Here is a 21,796-nt window from a genome sequence, read left to right on the forward strand (position 1 = left end):
TAGCCTGGGCAACAGACAGATGCCACTGATGTTGTCTTCAGTTACGGATGAAACCAGCAAGATTTTTTTTTTTTTAGATTTATTTTACTTATGTGTGTGCGCTCACACTCAGAGGCCAGAGGGCGTCATATGAGTCCTTAGCATTCCAGATGTTTGTGAGTCACCTGATGTGGGTGCTGAGATCTGGACTTGGGTCTTTCTGATAGAGCACTAAGCATGCACTATTAACCACTGAGGCAATTCTCCTGCCTCAGCCGAACTAATTTTTCCCCAATGCTAAATACAGACCTCTTGGTAGAAAGATCCAGAACCCGCTGAACGCTGGAGATGTCACAGCCCAATCCTTACAGCCTGCGTTAAGAGCTTTGAAGATGTATATAGCATCTCTCTCTGCTTTTTGTTTACAGACTGGGAAACTGAGGCCCAGAGAGCTTGAGATTTCTTCCCCAGATTCCCCCTCCTCCCCCATGGGATTGAGCTCTGGCCTCCCATCTAGAGGTGACGTCATTGCACCCCAGTTAGCCTGGCTCTCACCCGGGCCGCCTCAGAGGTGTTAAGTGGGACACGGCTGAGGTAGGAGGAGGGAAAGAGATCAGGAGGCCAGCTCCCCACTCAGCTCGGCCCTGGGAGCCAACATCAGCGCCACCCACGTGTCCCCAGTGGGCAGGGACCACAGACTTTCTCAGATTATGAAGCCCTGGGAGTGTGTGTGTGTGTGTATGTGCATGCACACATGTGTGCATGTATGTGAGTGCATGTGTGTGAGTATGTGAGTGTGCATGTATGTGAGTGAGTGTGCAGGTGCGTGAGTGTGTGTGCGTGCGTGCGTGCGTGTGCGCATGTGCATGTGCGTGCGTGGTGTGAGATGTAGCCCAGGCTGGCCTTTTCTAACTTACTACGTGTCCAAGGATGACTGTTCTCATTTGCTTTCTACCGCCGTGATGAACACCAAGACAAATTTGGGGAGAAAAGAGCTTGTAGTCTGTCATGGAGGGAAGTCGAGGCAGGAACCTGGAGGTAGGTAGGAAATGGAGCAGAGGCCACGGACGGACACTGCTGACTGTTGTGCTCTCCAGGGATTGTTCGGTTGGCTTTCTCATGCTACCCGGGAACCCCTGCTCAGGAATCGTGCCGGCCACGGTGGCCTGGACCCTCCCTCATCAATCATGAGTCAAGATGACGCCCCCCACAGCTTTGCCTCGAGGCAATCTGACCGAGTTGTTTTCTCAGTTGGGGTCCCTCTTCCCAGACAACCGTAGCTTGTCACGTTCACACACATACAAACAACTAGCTAGCACAGTGACTTTGGACTTGTGGTCCCCCTGCCTCTGCCTCCCACACGCTGGGATCACAGGCGTGTGCCACTGGGGAGAAACATAGGGTCCCCTGCACACTAGCCAAGCACTCCCGTGGTGAAGATGCACCCACAGCCCTCTTTCTCACTTTTACATTTTGAGACACGGTATCGTTAACTTGCCGAGGCTGGCCCAGAACTCACTCTGTAGCCCAGGCTAGCCTTGAACTTGTGACCCCCTGCCTGGGCCTCTGTGTACATGGGATGGCAGGCCTGCACCACCAGGCCGGACGCATGTGTACCTTGATGAGCTAATGTTGGGGGTTGAAATGATGTGGGGGAACCTGCCTGGGAGGAAGTGGTGATTTGGGGACAGTTCAGGGCTCTGACTGAGATGGTCCCCTCTCGCTGAAGCCTTGGGTACAGACCTTGCCAGGCCCACGGGCAAGGCTGACATGCCCAGGAAGCTAGCTCGCTTCAGGGTAGCTATTGTCACAGGTGTGACTGACACCCCAAAATAAACATAGACATACCTACTCAGGCTGGATATAGCAGTCGGGAAGCGAGCTGTGCCCAGTGTGGAAAATCCACGGAGGGACTCAGGTGGGCTCTGCAGCCTGACTGCCCGGCTCCTTGCTGAGCTTCCTCAGTCTCCTCATTTGGAAAGCAGAGATTAAATGCACTCTTGACCCTTGACCCTCCGGTAGCTGAGACTGAATGGCCGGAGAGTGGCAAACAACTCTGCCTCTGTTGTTGGTTGCTGGGTAATCTCGGGCAAATGACCAATCTGGGCTGTCACCCGCCCTAGAGTGAGTGGTAAGTAAAGTCTGTGGGAGGAGAATATGGCCTGTTCTTGCCACCATAGGTCATAGGTCTGGGTTTGAATCCTGACTCCTCTGCTGTGTGACCTTGAGCAAGCCACTTGGCCTCTCTGAGGTTGCCACGATATCCCTCTCCTCTGGCTGTGTGTTCCGAGCACAGGAGTCTGCTAAAGCCAGTTTTGTTGGCCAGATCATTTTCATCACCCCATTTTCCAGCTAGAGAAACTGAGGCAGAGAGGAGGGAGCACCCTCCCTGGCAGGCTAGGAAACGCCTCCTGACCCAACTCCCTCTCCCTTCTCTGGGCACTTAGTGTTTGCTGCCTCAGTTTCCCCAGCTGGGACAAGGGCTTCAGAACCTGTCGTGATTCTCCGGCAGGATGTGAAGTACCTGGCCACCAGCGGTTTCCTCTTTCTACGGTTCTTTGCGCCTGCCATCCTCACGCCGAAGCTGTTTGACCTCAGAGACCAACATGCGGACCCACAGACCAGCCGCTCCTTGCTGCTGCTTGCCAAGGTGTGTGTGTGTGTGTGTGTGTGTGTCTGGGGGGTGGGAGGGGCTCCACCTGGGTCCTCTCAGCTGGAGAGAAGCATGATGGGAGAGATCGGGAAGGTCGTCTGGGAGAAGGCCCAGAGGAAGCCAGTTTCCTTGTGGGTGTCTCTGTTTTCTACGACATGGCCTTGCTGGGCCACTGAGACCTAGAACTTGCCCTGTTGCCCAGACTGGCCTAGGACTCAGGGTAATCCTCCTGCCTCAGCCTCTCAAGTGCTGAGATTATAAGTCTAATTAAAAATGACCACGGCCAGGCGGTGGTGGCGCACGCCTTTAATCCCAGCACTCAGGAGGCAGAGCCAGGCAGATTTCTGTGAGTTCGAGGCCAGCCTGGGCTACAGAGTGAGATCCAGGACAGGCACCAAAGCTACACAGAGAAACCCTGTCTCGGAAAACTAAAACAAAAAAAACAAAAGAAACAAACAAAAAAAACTCACTGTGTTTGGCTTTCATTTGCCCACCCCCCCTCCCCTTTTGGTAGTACTGGGAATTGAACATGGGGCCTCATGCATGGGAGGTGATCACTCTACCACTGAGCTACAGCCCCAAACCCTGTTGCTCTCTTTTCCTTTTCTTCCTCCTTGTCTTTATTTTTTTTTAGATCATGAAAACTCACTCCTTCCCAAAGAAATGGAGGAAGTAGGCTAGCAGTCATTTATACCTCAGTATGAATTAAGCCATTCTTGATAAAGTAGCCACAACCTGTGGCTCTGACAGGTCCCCAAGGACACGTGATAGAATTGGGCAGTGCTGGGTGCTGGGTGGGAACTGGGTGCTGGTTCCAAAAGGGAGGGGGGGGGGTCAGACGGTGCCCACGGTGTACCGATATGAGAACAGAGTTTGGGGTTCCAGAGGCCGCTCGCCTCAGCAGTGACCTCGGCTTCCTTTCTCCTCTGCTCCAGGCTGTGCAGAGCATCGGGAACCTGGGCCAGCAGCTGGGCCAGGGCAAGGAGCTGTGGCTGACCCCCCTCCACCCCTTCCTGATGCAGAGCATCTCCCGTGTGAGGGACTTCCTGGACCAGCTGGTGGATGTGGACGGGGATGAGGGTGAGTCCTGTGGTCCTGCCACTCCTGGCTTGCGACCGCCCCCCGGGGAGGGGAAGTACTCAGCATCCCACTCCATTGGTCCCCAGTTCCCCAGCACCAAGACCTGCAGGTCAACTAGTCAGTCAATTAACATTGGTGTCAGACTTGGTTAGGTCATCTCTACCAATGTGGCCACGTGGCAGGGTCATGGCATGGAGTCTCTGGCATGGGTACGCTTAGTAAGTCTCTGCCATGTTAAATAGGCAGCACCTCAAAGGCCTGGGGCTATGGCTTAGTGGGGGAGAGCTTGCCTTGCATGCATGAGGTCCTAGGTTCAATCCTAGCACTTGGAAAAAACAACCCTTCTAGATGCTTTGGATAAAGTGGTTAATGGAGGGGAGACGGTTCAGTGAGTGAAGTGCTTACTGAGCAAGCCTGAGGACCTGAGTTCAAATCCCTACACTCCCCTAAAATCTGGGCGTGGCTGTGCCTGTCTGTAACCCCAGCACTGGTGGTATAGAGGCAGGCGGATCCTCTGGGCTCCCTGACCGGCCACTGGAGCCACATGGTGAGTTCCGGGTCCAGTAAGTGGGCCTGTGTCAAATCATAAACTGGGGGGCAACAGAGAAAGACTCCAGATGTTGACCTCTGGTCTCCACATGAGCAGATGCACACACACATGCATGCACTACATACACACACACACACACACACACACACACACACACACACACGAGACAGGAGAAAATCTTGGACTTATTCATAGGATTTCCTTCTAGTGGGGACCAAGCTGTACGACAACAGCCAGATATACAGAGTGTCGGAGGAGTCACAAAGGGGGGGGGCTGGTGTGTCGTGGTCCACATTTTTTTTTTTTTTTTTTGAGACAGGGTTTCTCTGTGCAGCTTTGCGCGTATTCCCGGAACTCACTCTGTAGACCAGGCTGGCCTCGAACTCACAGAGATCTGCCTGCCTCTGCCTCCCGAGTGCTGGGATTAAAGGCGTGCGCCGCCACCGCCTGGCTGTGGTCCACATCTTTAATCCCAGCACTCAGGAGGCAGAGGCAAGAGAGGCCAGCCTGGTCTACAGAGAGTTCCAGGACAGTCTGGGCCACACAGTAAGACTCTGGAGAGAGACAAAGAGAGAGAGAGAGAGAGACAGAGACAGAGACAGAGACAGAGACAGAGAGACAGACAGAGACAGAGAGACAGACAGAGACAGAGACAGAGACAGAGAGACAGAGACAGACACAGAGAGACAGAGACAGAGACAGACAGAGAGACAGAGACAGACAGAGAGACAGAGACAGAGAGAGAGAGACAGAGAGAGAGACAGAGAGAGGATGGATGGCCCAGAGTGGCCTCCCTAGTGCCACTGGAGTGAACATCTGGAGTGAGCACTGTGACTTTTTTGGAGTGTGTTAAATCAACATCAGTTCCCAGACAAGGACACTGCCAGGTGCCCAGAGAATGGGGTCCATTCTTACTCCCCCAATGCTGGGTTTTCTCGAAGTCCTCTCCCTGTGAATCACCTAGCAGCAACCCCCCACCCCATCACCATCACCACAAACCAGGAGCTGATGCAGTCCTGGGTTTAGAGCGCCACCTAGTGTCAGCGCATTGGAGATGACTGCAGACTCCAACAACAGGGCACAGACCAAAACCGGGAAGGTGTGTGTGTGTGTGTGTGTGTGTGTGTGTGTGTGTGTGTGTGTGTGTGTGTGACACGGGACTTACAGTACACTCTATTTTGCTCTTATCGGAGATTCTGATGGCCTCAGAGATACTGACTGGGGGGAAGGATGGCTTGTCTGGCTCCTGTCTGGGCACACAGAAGAGCTAAAGGGCATCTTGGTGCAAGATGGAGACACTCTGGCTGGGATTCGGGGAACCGGTCCCAACGTAAGAGCAATCCAGGCAGTGAACAGCACGTGCAAAGGCCCTGGGGTAGGGACAGAGGGCATCAGAGAGGCTTGTGCAGAAGAGAGAAAGAGGAGAAGAGAGAGAAGAAAGTGGGGGCGTTGGAAAGCGGTGGGAGCAGTCCTCCCGACACCAGCCGGCTTGTGTTGGGAGTGGAATGGTGTTGTGTGCCTTTGAAGCAGAGGACTTGGGGTAGAGGGCACTTTGGAGACTCAGGTCACATTGGAGTAACCAGGCGCAATGGAGACCCCCAGCCAGCTGCAGTCTTACCTGCCGGCCCCTGGGCTTGGAGAGGGATCTGGGTACCACTTTCCTCTGCTCCTTAGTCCCTTCCCTCAGTGGCTGGTGTGTGTGTGTGTGTGTGTGTGTGTGTGTGTGTGTGTGTGTGTGAAGGAGTGGGGTCTGAGGTCATAGCCTTGGTCTTCCCGCCCCTTAGGAGCAGACAATTGCAGCAGGTGCCAGAGGCCCCAGACATAGCAGAGTCCCCTACCCCCTCTCTCTATTTCCCAGAGGCTGGGGGGCCAGCCTGCGCCCTGGTCCAACCCTCGACAATTGTTCGGGAAGGCTTCCTGCTGAAGCGCAAGGAGGAGCCCGCCGGCCTGGCCACACGCTTTGCCTTCAAGAAGCGCTACTTCCGGCTGAGTGGGAAGGACCTCTCCTACTCCAAGACTCCAGAGTGGCAGGTGGGACTCCGACCACAAGAAGACGTCACTAGGGTACTCGGGGGAAACTGAGACCCAAGGTGGGCATTGGGGCACCCCCACCCAATACCATAGCAGCTAAGGCAACACATTCCAAACTCTTGGCTGGCTCCGAGCTTGGGGCCAGCCTGGCCCAGAACAAGGACACATTTCATGGTGGGATATTCTGTCCAGGGGTGGACATGCAGGGGTGGGGGCCACAAGCATGTCCTACACCAAGCATCATAGACTCACGTAGGATCCATCTGTTCCTCTGGCTATGTGCAGGTGCACACACACACACACACACACACGAGGCACTCCCTCAACCACTCAGTCACCATGCACAAGCTTTCCCTGTGTGCCTGCGTGTGCCGGGCTCTGTCCTAGGCAGATGACACCACTGTCCTCCATGCTAACCAGCCCGAGGGAGACTAGGACTTGGCATTTCATCAGCCGTCTGGGTTGCAAGGCTGCGTCCACAGACGGAGTGACTTTGGCAGGGTCGTTTGCCTCCGTGCCTCAGTCTCCCCATCTTCACACTGGGGAGAATAACAGGCCCAGTCTCAGAAAGTGGTGGCGGTTATTGAGTGAGCTGAGGGAAGCAGGGTTCCGAAAGCCTCAGCCCAGTGCCACATAAGCAACTGCTGTGGCAAGGATGCTGGTGGTGGTGATGAGGGTGAGGGTGATGATAGTGATGATGGTGATAATGGTGGTGGTGGTGATGATGGTGGTGATGGAGGTGATGATGGTGGTGATGATGGAGGTGGTGATGGTGGTGATGATGGAGGTGATGATAGTGATGATGATGGTGGTGGTGATGATGATGGAAGTGATGATGGTGATGATGATGGTGGTGATGACAGAGGTAATGATGGAGGTGATGATGGTGGTGATGATGGAGGTGGTGATGATGGAGGTGATGTGATGGAGGTGATGTGATGGAGGTGATGATGGTGGTAATGATGGAGGGGATGATGGAGGTGATAGTGATTGTGATGATGGAGGTGGTGGTAGAGATGATGTGGGCGATGATGATAGTGATGATAATGATGGTGATGATGGTTCCAGTGATGATGAGGGTGATGGTGATTGTGATGATGGAGGTGATGATGGAGGTGATGATGGTGGTGATGATGGAGGTGGTGGTAGTGATGATGTGGGTGATGATGATAGTGATGATAATGATGGTGATGATGGTTCCAGTGACGATGAGGGTGATGGTGATTGTGGGATGGTGGTGATAACGATGGTGATGACGGTGTCAGTGATGTTAATGTTGGTGAAAGCCAACTTAGACCCGGGGAAAGTCAAGTCACTCGGCAGGTGACAGAGCAGGACCGTGGGGAAGACACAACAGAGCTGTTCAGAACTGAACGCATGTCCTTGGCGGCCCCACCTGGTGCCACATCCAAAGGCATGCCGCCTGTGGCTGCCCACAGGTTCACTCATCCATCCCAGTGTCCTGCATCTGTGCCGTGGAGCGTGTGGATGAGGGTGCCTTCCAGCTACCACATGTCATGCAGGTGGTGACGCAGGATGGCACCGGGGTGCCACACACCACCTACCTCCAGTGCAAGGTAAGGTGCCACCACAGTCAGGGGTGGGGACCCTGGGGACCCTGGCTCAGGCTCACCCGCGTTCTGATTGGCTCCACCCCTTGCAGAATGTGAATGACCTCAACCAATGGCTGTCAGCCCTGCGTAAAGCCAGCGCCTCCAACCAGGACAAGCTGGCTGCCTGCCACCCGGGTGCCTTCCGCAGTGGACGCTGGACCTGCTGCCTCCAGGCTGAGCGCTCAGGTGAGGGGGCGGGCTCTGCTGCAGGCTCCACCCTCCCCATCGGCCAATCAGTAAGCATCGCACTCTCACTTGGGCGTGCTGTGCAACCATGAGCAAGTGACTTAATGTCTCTGTGCTTCAGTCTTCTTGACTGGGCCGCGGGGTTGAGGATAGCCCTGACCTCCTTGGTTCTATTAGCCGATACTGAGTTGGCACACTCAGAGCACCGTCTGGCACATGGTGCCAGCCACACACAAGTACTGTTTCTAACACCCCCACTATGTGCGAGCTGCCCAGAGCACACAGTCTGACTTGCTGAGCCTAGATGACAATGATGGTGACCATAACAGGTTGCTATGCTGTTGCTGGGATGAATCTCTGGCCCTGAGCGCTGGCTGTACCACAGACCCCATCCCGGCCCCATCCGGACAATGATAATAGCGTTAGAATCACAAAACTGAGGCTTGGGAGACTTGGAGAGTGTCTGAGACCCAGCCCCAGGGCAGGGACTGGGGAAGGCTGTCTGGAGGAGATGTTGCTTTGCGTGACAATGGTGAGCGAGGGTGTGCAAGGCTGAGCAAAGGGGGCTGAGGCAGGACTCACGGGTCAATACAGTCCGCTTCAGTGTCCTTTCTGTTTCTGTGATGAAACCTTCTGCCCTTAGGGGAAGAAAGGGTTAATTTGGCTTACATTTCTAGATCATGGGATAGAAGTCAGGGCAGAAACTTGAAGCAGAAGCCATGGAGGAACACCACTCGCTGGCCCGCTCACAGGCTCACACTTAGCCAGCTTTCTTATGCAGCCCCGGACCACCTGCCTAGGGAATGGTGCCGCCCACAGTGGGCTGGGCCCTTGCGCATCAATTACCAATCGACACAATCGGCCCCAGACATGACCACGGGCCAACCTGATCTGGGCATGCCGTTATTCGAGACTCTCTTCTCAGATGAGTCTAGGCTGTGTGTCAAGTTGACCGTTAAAGCTGAGCAGGGCCGGGGTTCGTGAGGCCGTAGCTTCTGAATCAGAGTGGAGGTGGGGAGGAGGCTGGAACCCAGGCAGGAGCTACAGGGGGGACCTGACTAACTGGAGGAGGGAGAGGCTTGCACAGGAATTGGGCAAACTGAAGAAGGCAGGGCGTGACGACCACCCCGCCTAGAATGAGGCAGAGGCTGCTAGCCTGGAGCAAGACTTTCTTGACCGTACTTTATATCCTCAGCTGCCGGCTGCAGCCGCACACACTCAGCCGTCACGCTGGGAGACTGGAGTGACCCACTGGATCCTGACGCCGAGGCCCAGGCGGTGTATCGCCAGCTGCTCCTGGGGCGGGATCAACTCAGGTGGGTGTCACCTGCCTCACCCCACTGTGGCCTCTTTACGTTCACGTATCCCTTAGAAAATGTCCCCCTCCCCAGGGTTTCAGCTAGCCCAGGCTAGCCTTGAACTTGCTGTGTAGCAGATGACCTTAAACATTTCTTCTTCTTCTTCTTTTTTTAATTGTAGTTTTTAAAAATTATTTTTATTTTATGTGCATTGGTGTTTCATCATGGGTGTTGGGTCCCCTGGAACTGGAGTTACAGACAGTGGTGAGCTGTCCTGTAGGTGCTGGGAATTGAACCCGGGTCCTCTGCTCAGCCAGCCCTGATCTTAAACTTCTGACCTTCCTGTTCGTACTTCCTCAGTGCTGGCCTTACAGGTGTGTGCCGCCATGCCTGGTCTGACCTTACAGATGTGCGCCACCATGCCTGGTCTGGCCTTACAGATGTGCACCCCCATGCCTGGTCTGGCCTTACAGATGTGCGCCCCCATGCCTGGTCTGGCCTTACAGATGTGCGCCCCCATGCCTGGTCTGGCCTTACAGATGTGCTCCCCCATGCCTGGTCTGGCCTTACAGATGTGCGCCCCCATGCCTGGTTTCTTTATGTGGTGCTGGGGGCTGAGTCTGGAGCTCACGCACGGTGGGCAGACTCCCTGCCAACTGAGCTGAGCGGCAGGCCCAGTCCGTTGCCTTTCCTTTCTTTCTCTGTTTGTCAGTGCTGGGGTAGAACTCATGGCCTTGCACTCCACTGAGCTTCAGCCAAGCCCTATTGATCCATCTTTCAGCACTCTGGCTGAGCTTTCAGAGGCTCATGGGCCACAGTGTCCAGGAAGTCAGGTCTTGGAATGATCTGTAAGGCACAACAGGTTGTCTTAGGTCTCACTGCTGTGACAAGACCCCATGGCCAAGGCAATGTCTAAAAGAAAGCATTTAATTGGGGACTGGGGTTTCAGAGGTCAGAGTCCATGATGGCGGACCAGAAACATGGCAGCAGGAACAGCTGAGAGCTCACATCTCCACCCCAAAGCGTGAGGCAGAGAGAGCTGACCGGGAACAGTTTGAATCTTTTGAAACCTCATAGCCCACCCCTAGTGACACACCTCCTCCATCAAGGCCACACCTCCTGATCCTTCCCAAACAGTTCCCCCAACCGGGAGCCAAGTACTCATGCCTATGAGCTAGTGAGTGATGTTCTCATTCAAACTATCCCAGGGAGCTTGGGAGCTTACAGTATGGCAGCTGCAGAGATTTGGGTACGGTTGGTCTCTTTAACTTGGCTTTTGAGCCTCCCTGGTACCTTGGATAACTCCCTCCCTCTTCCTGGCTTGAAGAGTTGTTAGTTAGTGACAGGTGTGTACCAAGCCCCTGTAGGGAAGGTTCTGTACTGACCCGGCCAGTTAGTGGCTGTGTGGTGTTCAGCTAGTCACTTGACTTCTCTGTGTCTCGTATAGCAAAGGAGGGGACAGGGCATTGGCTTCACAGTATTGTCCTAAGAGTCAAGAGCCAACCCAGTGAAAGGACACCACATAGCTTCCCCCATGTAGGAGCTATCATGGTGCTGTGTGAACTTAGGCAAGTCCCTCAATCTCTCTGCGTGTCTTTGGTTTATCTGGAGAGCAGCGTTACCGGTATGTACCTGCCTTGTGTACCATTAAGTGAATTCGGGCATGTGCAGGGCTTCTTGGTGTAGAGCCTGCTAATCTAGAAATGTTTGTGGTGATGGAGTGGTGATGGTTGGGATGATGCTGGTGGTGATGGTAATGGTGGCGATGGTGATGGTGATGATGGTGGTGTGATGGTGATGATAATCATGGTGTGATGATGGTGGTGATGGTAATGGTGGTGGTGATGGTGGTGATGGTGATGATGGTGGTGGTGATGGTGATGGTGGTGGTGATAGTGGTGATGGTAATGGTGGTGGTGATGATGGTGATAATAATGATGACGGTGGTGGTAGTGATAGCAATAGTGATGATGATATAGTGATGGTGATGATGGTGGTGATGGTGATGGTGATGATGGTGTTGATGGTGGTGATAGCGATGGTGATGGTGATGATGGTGATAGTGGTGATGGTGGTGGTTATGATGCTGGCGATAGTGGTGATAATCATGGTATGACGGTGGTGGTGATGGTGATGGTGATGATAGCGATGGTGATGATGATGATGGTGGTGGTGACGGTGATGGTGGTGATGAGGAGAGCGATGGTGATGAACCTCTGATTTCCCCTGCAAGCAGCAGAGAATCTTGGGTAGGAGCAGCACTGCGCCTTGGAAAACAGTTTTGTCCCTTTTCCTCTCAACCCTCAGGCTGAAGTTGCTGGAGGACTCCAGCCTGGACCCAGCTCCGGAGGTGGACCCCGGGAAGGACTCTGGTGCCGCGGATGGTAAGGGAGAGGGGGTTCCATTCTCGTCCCTTTCACAATCGTGCCCAAGTTGGCCAAGCACACTCCCCATGTCCTCCTGTTTCCAGTGCTGGTGAATCTGGGGATCCTTCCTGCACGGGATAAAACTACAGCCCCAGGAAGCCCCTGGGCTCTGGTGACAGCCACCGAGAGCCTGCTGAACCCTACTCTTTCCCTCCAGGGGCCTGCGTGGAGGTTCTGGCTCGGCAGAGAGCCGCCATCACCCACCTGCTGCAGGTACTTGAAGACTTGGAGCAAGCCCACGAGGAGTTCCAGAGGCAGGGGCAGGGGCGAGTGGCCCGCTAGGATGCTGAGGAGGTGCCAGAGCCAGTCGAGGACAAGGAGTCACAGGGCCTCCCCCAGGGCAGTCGGCCCAGGTATCTCCTCCAGGCTGCCCTTCTTCACGGTTGTGGCCTGGAGCCTCCCAGGCAAAGCCTGGTCCTGTGTGCCCTGTGGCCAGCCAGGGCGTGGGAGCCTTTGGCAGGGTCCAGCCCTGTACTGGGCCAGACCTCACTCTCTTCTCTGAGCCCAGAGTCTCGGCTTCACTGGATGCCCCTCGGCCAGTGCCGGTGGAGCCCAGCTCACCCCGAGCTGCTGGATACAGCTGAGTGTGCTTTCCTCCTGTCTCAGGCCAGCACCAAATAGGCTTGACCAAGACCTCCCCGTTTCCACTTCTGTGAGTCCCGTGACCTCACAGAACCTTCTGTACCCCACCCTCATCTGGCAGCCCCGACCTCAAGCTTCTGGAACCAGGTGTTCTCAGAACTGGGGTGGGAGCCCAGCATGCCGATTCAGAGCCTTGAAGCTGGACACGGGCTCTTTTTCCCTCTTTGAGCCTCAGTTTATCCTGTATAAAGTGACGAGTGAGTGTGCTTAGCTGTGAAGTGTTAAAATTGGGGTACCCTGGGGGCCAGTGAGAAGATTCTTGGCCATAAGCACAGGTTCCCAGACTCTACCCGGCCACTGAGGGTTTTGGGGGGCAGGCATCTGAGTGCCGGGGCTCACAGGTCTGGACTGTGGGCTTGGGATATGATTTAAGAGTGAGCCACAGAGGGCGAAACGTTTGGGAACACCCGGCTGGCAGAGCTGAAGAGCCCGTGAAGACTCCTTGAAGAAACTCAAGTCTACCGGCTGGATCAGGAGCGCCAGGGACGGTGCAGCGCTATCCCACATGTGGCCAGCAGGGGTCGCCTGGAGCCGGAGCATCATCTCCCACTGGCTCGGGTACACCTAGGCTGCCAGAGGCTCTGTTAGGAGGAAAGCTTTTCCTTCTGCCTTGTTCCATGGCCAGGGTGGCATCGGTGGGCCGATATGGTACCTCCCAGCTCTTCCACATCCTCCTGGAGGGCCGCACAGAGTTCCGATCATCCTTGTCACTCGGGTGTGTGTGTGTTGTGCTGTGTGTGTGTGCACGCGCGTGCGCGTCCCTTCTGCATCCTTAGTGACTCACGAGAGTTCTGCCTCCTTCCCTCGATGCTGCAAGACAGCACAGTATCAGGGCCCATCCACTGCTTTCTCCCGCGGCCCCGGGCAGTGGTCCAATGGTTATCATTGTCTCCCAAGCTGTCTCTCCCCAGTGTTCCCTAGAAGCACAGTCACCCAGCACCCTCTTGGCAGAAAAAGGCCTGACAAGGAGAAAGACCATTTATTTCTCCACCCACAGTGGGACTGGTAGATTTTTTTTTTTCCCTTTCAAAAGAGCAATCGCTGGCGTCCCTTTAAAGCTTGGCTGACTTCCATCGCAGCAGCCAATCCTCAGAGGCGGAGCTGGTGAGTTGCCTGGGCAACGGGCCTCTGGTTGGCCTGAGACGATCAGCCACCCACTGCCCACTTCCAAGGAGCGAGAAGTTTAACACTTTGCCGCCTGCTCTCCATTTTCAACGCGTGGGCCTGAAACAAGGCCTCCCCTCGCTCCTGAAGCCAGAAGCTACAGCTTTTGGGTCTCAAATGTCCGGAGCGGTTTTGTGGGGGAGAAGCCGGCATAGAGAGAGGCAAGAATGACGCCGTTGCCTGGGATACACAGAGGTCTAGAGATGGGCACAGGAGGAAGAGGGTGGGATGGGGTGGGGGTCCCAGGAAGATAAATAGACACAAGCACAAAATAAGATAGCCTCGTCCCCAGTGGCCCGCGAAAAGCGACTCTGTAGCCTGGGATTTCGACCCCATTGGCTTGCAGTGCCCAGTGGGCAGGCAGGTGGCAGAGCTGGCATGGGTTAAGAGGGTGAGGCGCAGGGGCAGACCGGCCCCTGGAAACCTTACAGACTCCCCGTTCCCCCAGGGCTTGGCCCAAATCCTGGGAAGGGGACGAGCCTACATAGATGTGATGGAGACACAGTGGGAGATCCACGGGATGTGTTGTCAATGGGAACCTTTCTGTCTCTTTTCCTCCCCATCCCCTGCAAACAGGGGGGAAGTCAGAGGCACGTGGGTGTACGTGCGTGAGCGTGTGCGTGTGCGTGCAACAGGACGTGTGTGTGTGTGTGTGTGTGTGTGTGTGTGTGTGTGTGTGTGTGGCGTGAAGGGCAAAGCTTCATCTTTTCCATAGGGAGGTTGCCCTCTCTGGCCATACTGTCTCTGTTGCCCTTGCTGGGAGCCACAGGTTGTTGGAGCCAGCTGGCCTGGCGTTCCCCTGTCACCCCCCTACAGCCACCGGCCAGAACCCCTTAGCGCTTCTGGCTCCTCCCACCTGCTGGAGGGAGGCCTATGCCTGGCTAGGGGCAAAGCAAGAGGAAAGGCAGGCAACTCAGGCCTCAGGCCTTAGACATGGCCTCAGACACGCCCTGGGCGGTGAGCTCGGCCAGCACGTTGTCTAGGTAGCTGGCGTCGGGGTAGCCGTGGCCAGTGAGGTTGGAACCGAACTCCGTCTTGTGGTGAATCTCGTTCCACACCACGGTGTCCGACTCGCCCGTGGTATTGGATGTGCCGATGGTGAAGATGAGTCTGCGCTCCCAGGCGGTGATGAGCAACCTCAGCACCTGGAGGGGTTGGGGAGGGAGGGAGGGGTGGGGGTAGGGGTGAGTGTTACTGGCAGCCTGGGCCTCAGCCTGCCCCGCGACCGGCCTTTTCAGAAAGTTCTGTTTCTTTCGGGGGCCCTGTCAGCAGCGGTACTGCTGGGGCTTCGCCTTCACTCTTGGTACAAAACAGCCGCTTGGTGAATTAGTTCCCGTGATTAAAGGTCTGGAGACTTCGCAGGGAAATCGGAGGTGCTAGCTTCTTTGGTTAAACAGTCAGTGACAGTCAGATGACTTAGGGAGAAAGGCTGCTGTGACCGTATGTAAGTGACGTGCCCTCTCTACTACTGTTTTCCTTAGCTGGTGAATGAGATGAAGTTGGTTTGGGAAGGAACGTCACAGCAGGGACTTGGACAAGGGAGAGGCAGGCCTAGAAAATGGCGGCTGGGGACCCTGCCCTCATTCATTGTTGAGACGGGGAGGGGGTGGGCACCCACCTTCCGGCCTTTCTCATTGTTCGGTAGATAGCAGTGGCGAGGGAAGCCTCTGGCGGTGAACTTCTTGCCTGGGTTGGGATGTTCAGGGCCCTGTGGGGACAGCAGCGTCCGGGGGAGGGTTCAGATCCCAGACGGGTGGAGTCTCTGGAGGGGCCAGGGAGTGGGGGGCCGTGGATCCGCAGGGCTCACCTGGATGCCCGTGGGGATGTCGTAGACAATGCGGATGGTCTGGGTGTCTGCAAAGCCGGGCAGCGAGTGCGGGATGACGTGAAATTCCATCTTCCCTGGAGGCTGCGTCCCCGTCTTCTCCCCGTAGATGGCTTTGCAGGTGGGGCACTGCAGGCTGCCATCCTGGGAAGGGTGGGTTGGTGTGAGCCCCCCCCCCCCCCGGGGGGGTGTCCCACCCGGCCCCCACCCACTGCCCATCTCACTGCCTGGCCCCCACCCACTGCACGGCAGCCCACCTTGTGGCCCACCTTGTTACCGTTGGAGTACATGGCCACCAGGCAGAGCAAGTGGTACATGTGGCCACAGCGGCCCAGGCGGCCCACGAGCTCGGGCCGCACGCTCTTGTTCCGGAGCACACCCTCATAGCCGGATGCTGTGACCAGCCGCTCCATACAGATGGTACAGTCCTGGGGGGCCAGGGAGAGACACTGAGGATGGGAAGGGCCATGGGGAAGACGATGAGGCGCGCTACAGAGGATGGGTAGAGCCATGGAGGGACACTGAGGATGAGGGTCATGAGGAAGGCCACAGAGGGACACTAAGGATGGGAAGGGCCACAGGAGGACACTGAAGACGGGAAGGCGGGAAACCTTGCCTCTGATTCCCTCCTCAGCCCCTGAGCAGGGGTTAAATGCTTAACTACCCAAAGCAAAACCCTGAATGGAAAATGTGGCGTAAAACCATCCATCACAAAGTGTGGGAGCCCACAGACGTTTCCTAGTGAGAGCTGAGCTTGCTTTACACAGCAGGGCTGCATTACGGGATGGCTGGACCACGTTCAAGGTCACCAGGTATCTGGGATGGTCTGCACTTGACTGTGCTGGGCGAGGTCTTTTGCTCCACCCCTTGGCATTCCTATAAAAGCCCTTTAGAAGAGACAGGAGGGGATGGTGGGTTTTGACCCAGGCCCTCCCGAGGCTGTCCTGTGTTTCTGTCTGTCTGTCTCCTCTATATTTCTATCTAAATATTTCTCACTTCTCCCTCCTCAAGAGTACCCTGGGGGAAAAGTGGGGCCAGGTCCCCCACCACAAGGACGGACTGGTGTGATGCTATAACACTTAGGCTCCTCCCCAGGGCCTGGTGAGGACTGTGAAACCAGGATGGGCAGGAGGGAGGGAGGCTGGGAGGAGCTGGTCCTGGGAGCTGAGGCCCCCACCTGGTCGGCTCACCTCATCAGGTGGGTTTTTCACCTTCTGCATGTACCTCCGAACCACATCCTCAGGGTTCTTACCTGCAGAGATGGGGGGCACATGTCTCAGGAGGGGTGAGGTGGGGGGGGTCAAGCACTGGGGAGCAGGTGGGGCAGTGGCCGGAAGGGGGGGGGAAGGGCAAACTGAGGGTAAGTAGAGGCAGGTGCCTGCTGGGTCCTAAGAGCACTGGGATTGTGATTGGGGTCACACGGGGCCTACTTTTCTTGAGGTGCTTTTTCTTGGTCTTGCGGCACACGCCGGGCACTCCAGGAACAGGCTTCACGTCGCTCTTGCTCACAGGGGGCGGGTGCAGGATGGGTTTTGGGGCTCGAGTCAGGCACACTGGCAGCCCGGCTGCACACAGCAGGATCCCCGTCATCCCTGGGGTGGGGGGTGGGGTGTAGTGATAAGGGGTGGGGTCGTGACAAGCCATGCCCTCCCTTCACGGTTGGACTGATGGGGCAGGTGGATGCCACAGAGGATGGAAGACAGGGTGTCCCCCCATACTCTGACCCTGCCTACCCCAGGGCACCACCACCCCAAGTTGCAGCCAAGCTAACCTAATGGGAAGGACCGCACTTGGGCCCACCCACCAGTTCACCCAAGGGGCGGGGAATCATGAGGCTGGTGGGCGGGGCCTCACTGGGTTGGGTCTTACCGGCCAGTGCTGGGTGGACAGGGCCGGTGCCATTCAAGTTCTTCACAGGAAGTGCAGGAACACTGTGGGGACGAGAGGAAGCCTCTGCTGGACTCCAGCCCCAACACTCGATGCAAGGATCTGGCTTGTTTTTACCTCAGGCTTCCTCCTGGCACACCCCATCTCCTCTGCCTCTGTCATCTGGATGAGCCACCAGGAAACCGCATCCCGTCTTGAGCTCCTATCAGCTATGGGCCCAACACCCTTATGCCTAGTTCTGACTCTTGTGTTTAGACATGCTGTCATGTATCCCAGGCTGGCCTTGAACCTGCACTGTAGCCAAGGATGACCTTGAACTTCGGATCCTCATGCCTTCACCTCCTATGCGTTGAGGTTGCAAGTGTGTTCCACCATACCCAGTTTTATGTGGTGCAGGGGATTGAACCCGGAGCTTCAGGATGAGGCAAGCACCCTATCAAGGGAACCACATCCCAGGCTCGAACTCCTCTTCCCCCTACAGATGGCCTCTTTCCACCAGGGAGTGTTTGGGCCCCGGTTACCCCTCCTTCTCTGGCCTGAAACCCAACTATCATCGAGTAAACTTCTCTTAAGGTTTGTTCTATAGAGAGCCGGTTCCTGCGAAACACTCTGGAAAGGACTCAGGAGTACATTGGGAGATACCACACTGTCTCTCACGCCACGATTCTTAGCTTATTTGAGCACAATAAAGGCTCGTGAGATGTCCTAACACCAGGGATCACACGGTCCCCTCTTCAGATAAAGAGCCCCTGGAAAGAAAATATTCTTTGTCTTTTGGGGTCAGTCATCGTTGCTTTTGGTTCTTAGTTCAGCCACTAATTAGCTGGTGACACACAGCACATCATGTCGGCCTCTGTACCAGTTTCTCTGTCTGTGGAATGGGCATGATGTGGTGCCTGCGTTTTGTTTGCTGAGAGGAGCATGAATCCTGGTAGCTAAGGAATATTCTGAAATCATCATCATTATTAATATCACTACCATTGCCATCACCACCATCATCATCATCACCACCACCATCATCATCACCACCATCACTATCACCATTATCACCACCATCATTATTATCATCATTGCCATCACCATCATTACCACCATCATCATCACCATCACCATCATCAATACCATTATCATCTAGGCCCATCTTTGGGGAAGGGGCTGGGACAATCTAAAATCATTATCATTGCTCCCATGGGAGGCGGGAAAAGGGAAGAAGGATGGATGCTCTGAGCCCTGAGTGGAAGTGGGATGAAGGCACTGAGCCTCAGTTTCCCTACCTGTAATGAGGAGTCTTGTGAGGATTCAAGAGCTTCTCCTTCTGCAGTGTGGTAGGACCCAAAATGAGAAGGGCTGAGCACCCATGTGACCTGCCTCAGGCTTTGTCACCACCCTCCAAGACCTTGCTGGAGGACAGCACCACCGTAATTATTACTCTTCATACTTACGGGGCAGCAAAGAGAAGTGGTCATGGTTTCCAGCCTTTCTTCCCACCTGTCTACAAACACTGCATGTGGACACACCAGTTGAAGTCCTGCCCTCATCTCTGCCTTCCCACTTCCCCTTTTCTTTCTGCCTCATGAGAACACCCCTCTTCTTATTCAGGACAGTGTATAATATGGGCAGGGAGGAAAATATTTAGCATACACACCACTACCTACTTATCTCCTACCAGGGGCAGGCATGACTAATCCATCACAGCTCTCTGAAATCCAAAGAATCCATCACACAGCTCTCCAGTCAGCCTCTATCAATCAGGATAGTCAGATTGCTGTTTAAGATATATGATGCCCAAAGTCTGGTCCAAATGGTTCCCCATCTTGCTGAGTCTCTGTCCCTGGGAGGTGGGCAGGGAAACCCCAGGAAAAGGATTTTTGAGATCTTGGCCACACTTGTATTTCAAGAAAAGCTTTACAAACTTTTTTCTTTGTCTTTTTTTTTTTTTTTTTTTTTTAGAGGCCTCGTCTACAGGGGGGAGGCTTTTGTGGGGCCTGATGGTGCGGCATCTCTATGTCGTAGGGGACAGTCCCCAGGTGGCACACACCCTCTTGCAGTCTGCAAACTGCCGACGAGAACCTTCCGCGGCACAGTTCCCATGCCGCCAAGCGTGGGAGCTTTGGGGGGTGGCCCTTTTGATGTGGGAGATACCGCTTCCTCCCAGGCATCGAGAATACCTCCCTGGACATGCACTGCCGCCCAGAACCTCCAGTCAGTGGGGGCTAGCCTTCACTCCTGCCCTGCCTTCTTGGGGGCCCCCCAGGTTGGCTGAGGGTCTGAGAACAGGCTTCCCTGGGGCCTGCCTGACTACCACTCCCAGCTCTGGTCAGCTGCCCTGTGTCCCCTGGCCTCTATCCTGCCTTTGCACAGAGAAACAGCTGGCCATCTGATGGCGCCTCTGCTGCGCTCTGAACCTCATTTCCGGTGTACACACCGTCTCTCACGCTCTACACTAGTTCTGCTGATCTCACATATGCCGGGCTCATTCCCAGCCCCAGGGTCTTTGCATCAACCCCTTTCTCGGATGGCTCTTTCTGAGATGTTTCTCTTGCTCCCTCCTTCGTGGAGATCTCTGGTTCAACGCTGTCTTCCTGGACAGCCTGTTTCTCCTGATCTTACTGTTTTCTCAGCATTAGCGTGGATGTAAGGAAGTCCTCTGTCTCCTTCACAGTCAGTAGCTTCTCTAATGTGTGGACTCAGTCCCTCTTCTGACCTTTGCACATCTGTGCCCTCCCCACCCATATCCCCGACTAGGTCTCTCTGGATGACGCCGGACAGAAAGGATGTTCGTTCATCTGGTGTGTAGCAGGTGCTCAACACACACACACACACACACACACACACACACACACACACACACACACACACACACACGGTACCAGGGCACAGGACCAGGGTGGGTACTGTGTTGCTCTAAGCACAGGATCAGAGCACACTGGGTTTTCTCCAACCATGTCTTAAGGGAGCCACAAAGCAGGTGCTCAGGGAACACTTCCTGCAGCTGCCAGTCGAGAGTGCTCAGGGGGCCTCCTGAAGAACAGCAGCACACCAGCCTTCTGTAAGGAGTCCTCAGCGATGGTGTTAATCCCTCGCAAGGGCAGGGTCCACAGCAAGGCTTCCAGAATGCCTACCCTGAACCAGGTTCTCTTCCCGTGGCTTAGAGGCTGAGCTTCAAGAAGCTCCAGCTGAGGGGCACAGGAGCTCATCTCCCTCCCCAGCCTCAGAAGGAAGGGGCCCATGTGGTCCCTCTCCCCACCAGCCTCCACGTCTATCCATGGACCACAGGCTCCTCCACACCCTTTTATCCGAGAGGGACAGAGTTCATCTCTTAGTGAGGATCTGGGCATTTTCCATCTTGTTTTCTAGTTGTGTGGTTCAACTCTTATCTCGTCTGCCAGATTTCAAGCTCTGGGAACCACCCAACCCTGTGACCCCAGGACTGAGGATAACAAAACAAGCTCCCAGTACTGAACAGATAAGGAACCAGCTTACTACCTCTGGGGTCGCTTGATTATCATTAGAAACAAGGGCTCCAATTCCAGATGTTCCTCCCCGATCTCCCAAACAAGATCAGAATAGATGTCAAATAAATAACACGCATACCACTATCACCAAATTTGCACCCATGGCAGACATGAGCAATCAATCCCAGCACTCCATCCTACACAGCTACAGTGTAACTTGAGAATCACCCTCAATACCATACTCTAGGAAGTCTGTACTTCCAGGGCAAAGACACACGTGAGATGGTCGGTCATGGACCCTGCACCTGACGGCATGAAGCTGAAAGAGAGGAAGTGAGATCACTTTGGCCCCCTAGCTGGCTCGTGATGCTCTTGGCAGCAGGGCTTGGAATTTCTGGGCCCAACTCTGGGCTGACCTTACTGGGTTGACCAAGGTTGGGGGTGTTGTGGATCTGAGACCTACGGGGTTAGGTAAAGCCTCAGAGCTGGACCTGCAGAGCCCGCTCAGGGGCTGTACAAGTGACCTCAGGACAGGTCATTCATTGGTTGTCTGTCAGAGTGAGTCACCACCTTCGGGAGCAAGAGCCGCACCAATGCCCCCTATAGATCTCCTGAGTCTTCATCTCTCCATCTTTGTTTTCCCCCCCGGAAAGCCCAGGCTTGCCCCCTTCTTCCCACGAGCCTCAGAGCTTCTGAGGATGCCCTAACATGCACCCAGCAGCCCCCCGGGGAGCCCCCAAAGGCTCTGGAGAGGAGAGGGCAGGAATGAAAACATGCCATCTGGGGAGAAGAAAGCCCCCTTCACCCTCTCTCTAGAAGCTCCTGTGAGGATGCTCTTGTCACCTGCTGCCTTTTAGTCCCACTCCACCTTGTAGCCAAGTCCCTGCCCTCCAGGTCACCTGAGGCCACCCCCTGAACACCCCATCTGTGGAGACAAGGCAAGGTCTGGGAGACAGAGCCTGAGTTCAGGGATCCACCATCAGTGATCTGGGGCCCTGTGTTCATGT

The 21,796-nt window shown here is 55.2% G+C and overlaps 2 protein-coding genes across 2 annotated transcripts in view; one reads left to right on the forward strand and one right to left on the reverse strand.

Moving 5' to 3' along the window:
* Positions 1–12,668, forward strand: part of Rasal1 (RAS protein activator like 1) — a 36,853-nt gene extending 24,185 nt beyond the window's left edge. The window contains exons 14-21 of the mRNA XM_015997133.3: positions 2,492–2,629; positions 3,568–3,712; positions 6,121–6,293; positions 7,733–7,870; positions 7,957–8,092; positions 9,288–9,408; positions 11,698–11,774; positions 11,974–12,668. Of these exons, the coding sequence (XP_015852619.1) occupies positions 2,492–2,629; positions 3,568–3,712; positions 6,121–6,293; positions 7,733–7,870; positions 7,957–8,092; positions 9,288–9,408; positions 11,698–11,774; positions 11,974–12,098 (1,053 nt within the window). The 3' untranslated portion in view covers positions 12,099–12,668. The remainder of the gene's footprint in view (positions 1–2,491; positions 2,630–3,567; positions 3,713–6,120; positions 6,294–7,732; positions 7,871–7,956; positions 8,093–9,287; positions 9,409–11,697; positions 11,775–11,973) is intronic.
* Positions 12,669–13,402: 734 nt separating this feature from the next.
* Dtx1 (deltex E3 ubiquitin ligase 1) overlaps positions 13,403–21,796 on the reverse strand; it is a 30,769-nt gene continuing 22,375 nt past the window's right edge. The window contains exons 3-9 of the mRNA XM_076561202.1: positions 17,317–17,378; positions 16,878–17,039; positions 16,638–16,699; positions 15,717–15,875; positions 15,430–15,591; positions 15,241–15,330; positions 13,403–14,767 (exon numbers count right to left, since the gene is read on the reverse strand). Of these exons, the coding sequence (XP_076417317.1) occupies positions 14,543–14,767; positions 15,241–15,330; positions 15,430–15,591; positions 15,717–15,875; positions 16,638–16,699; positions 16,878–17,039; positions 17,317–17,378 (922 nt within the window). The 3' untranslated portion in view covers positions 13,403–14,542. The remainder of the gene's footprint in view (positions 14,768–15,240; positions 15,331–15,429; positions 15,592–15,716; positions 15,876–16,637; positions 16,700–16,877; positions 17,040–17,316; positions 17,379–21,796) is intronic.

This window comes from Peromyscus maniculatus, chromosome 23 (genome assembly GCF_049852395.1).
Source record: "Peromyscus maniculatus bairdii isolate BWxNUB_F1_BW_parent chromosome 23, HU_Pman_BW_mat_3.1, whole genome shotgun sequence".
Classification (NCBI taxonomy): domain Eukaryota; kingdom Metazoa; phylum Chordata; class Mammalia; order Rodentia; family Cricetidae; genus Peromyscus; species Peromyscus maniculatus.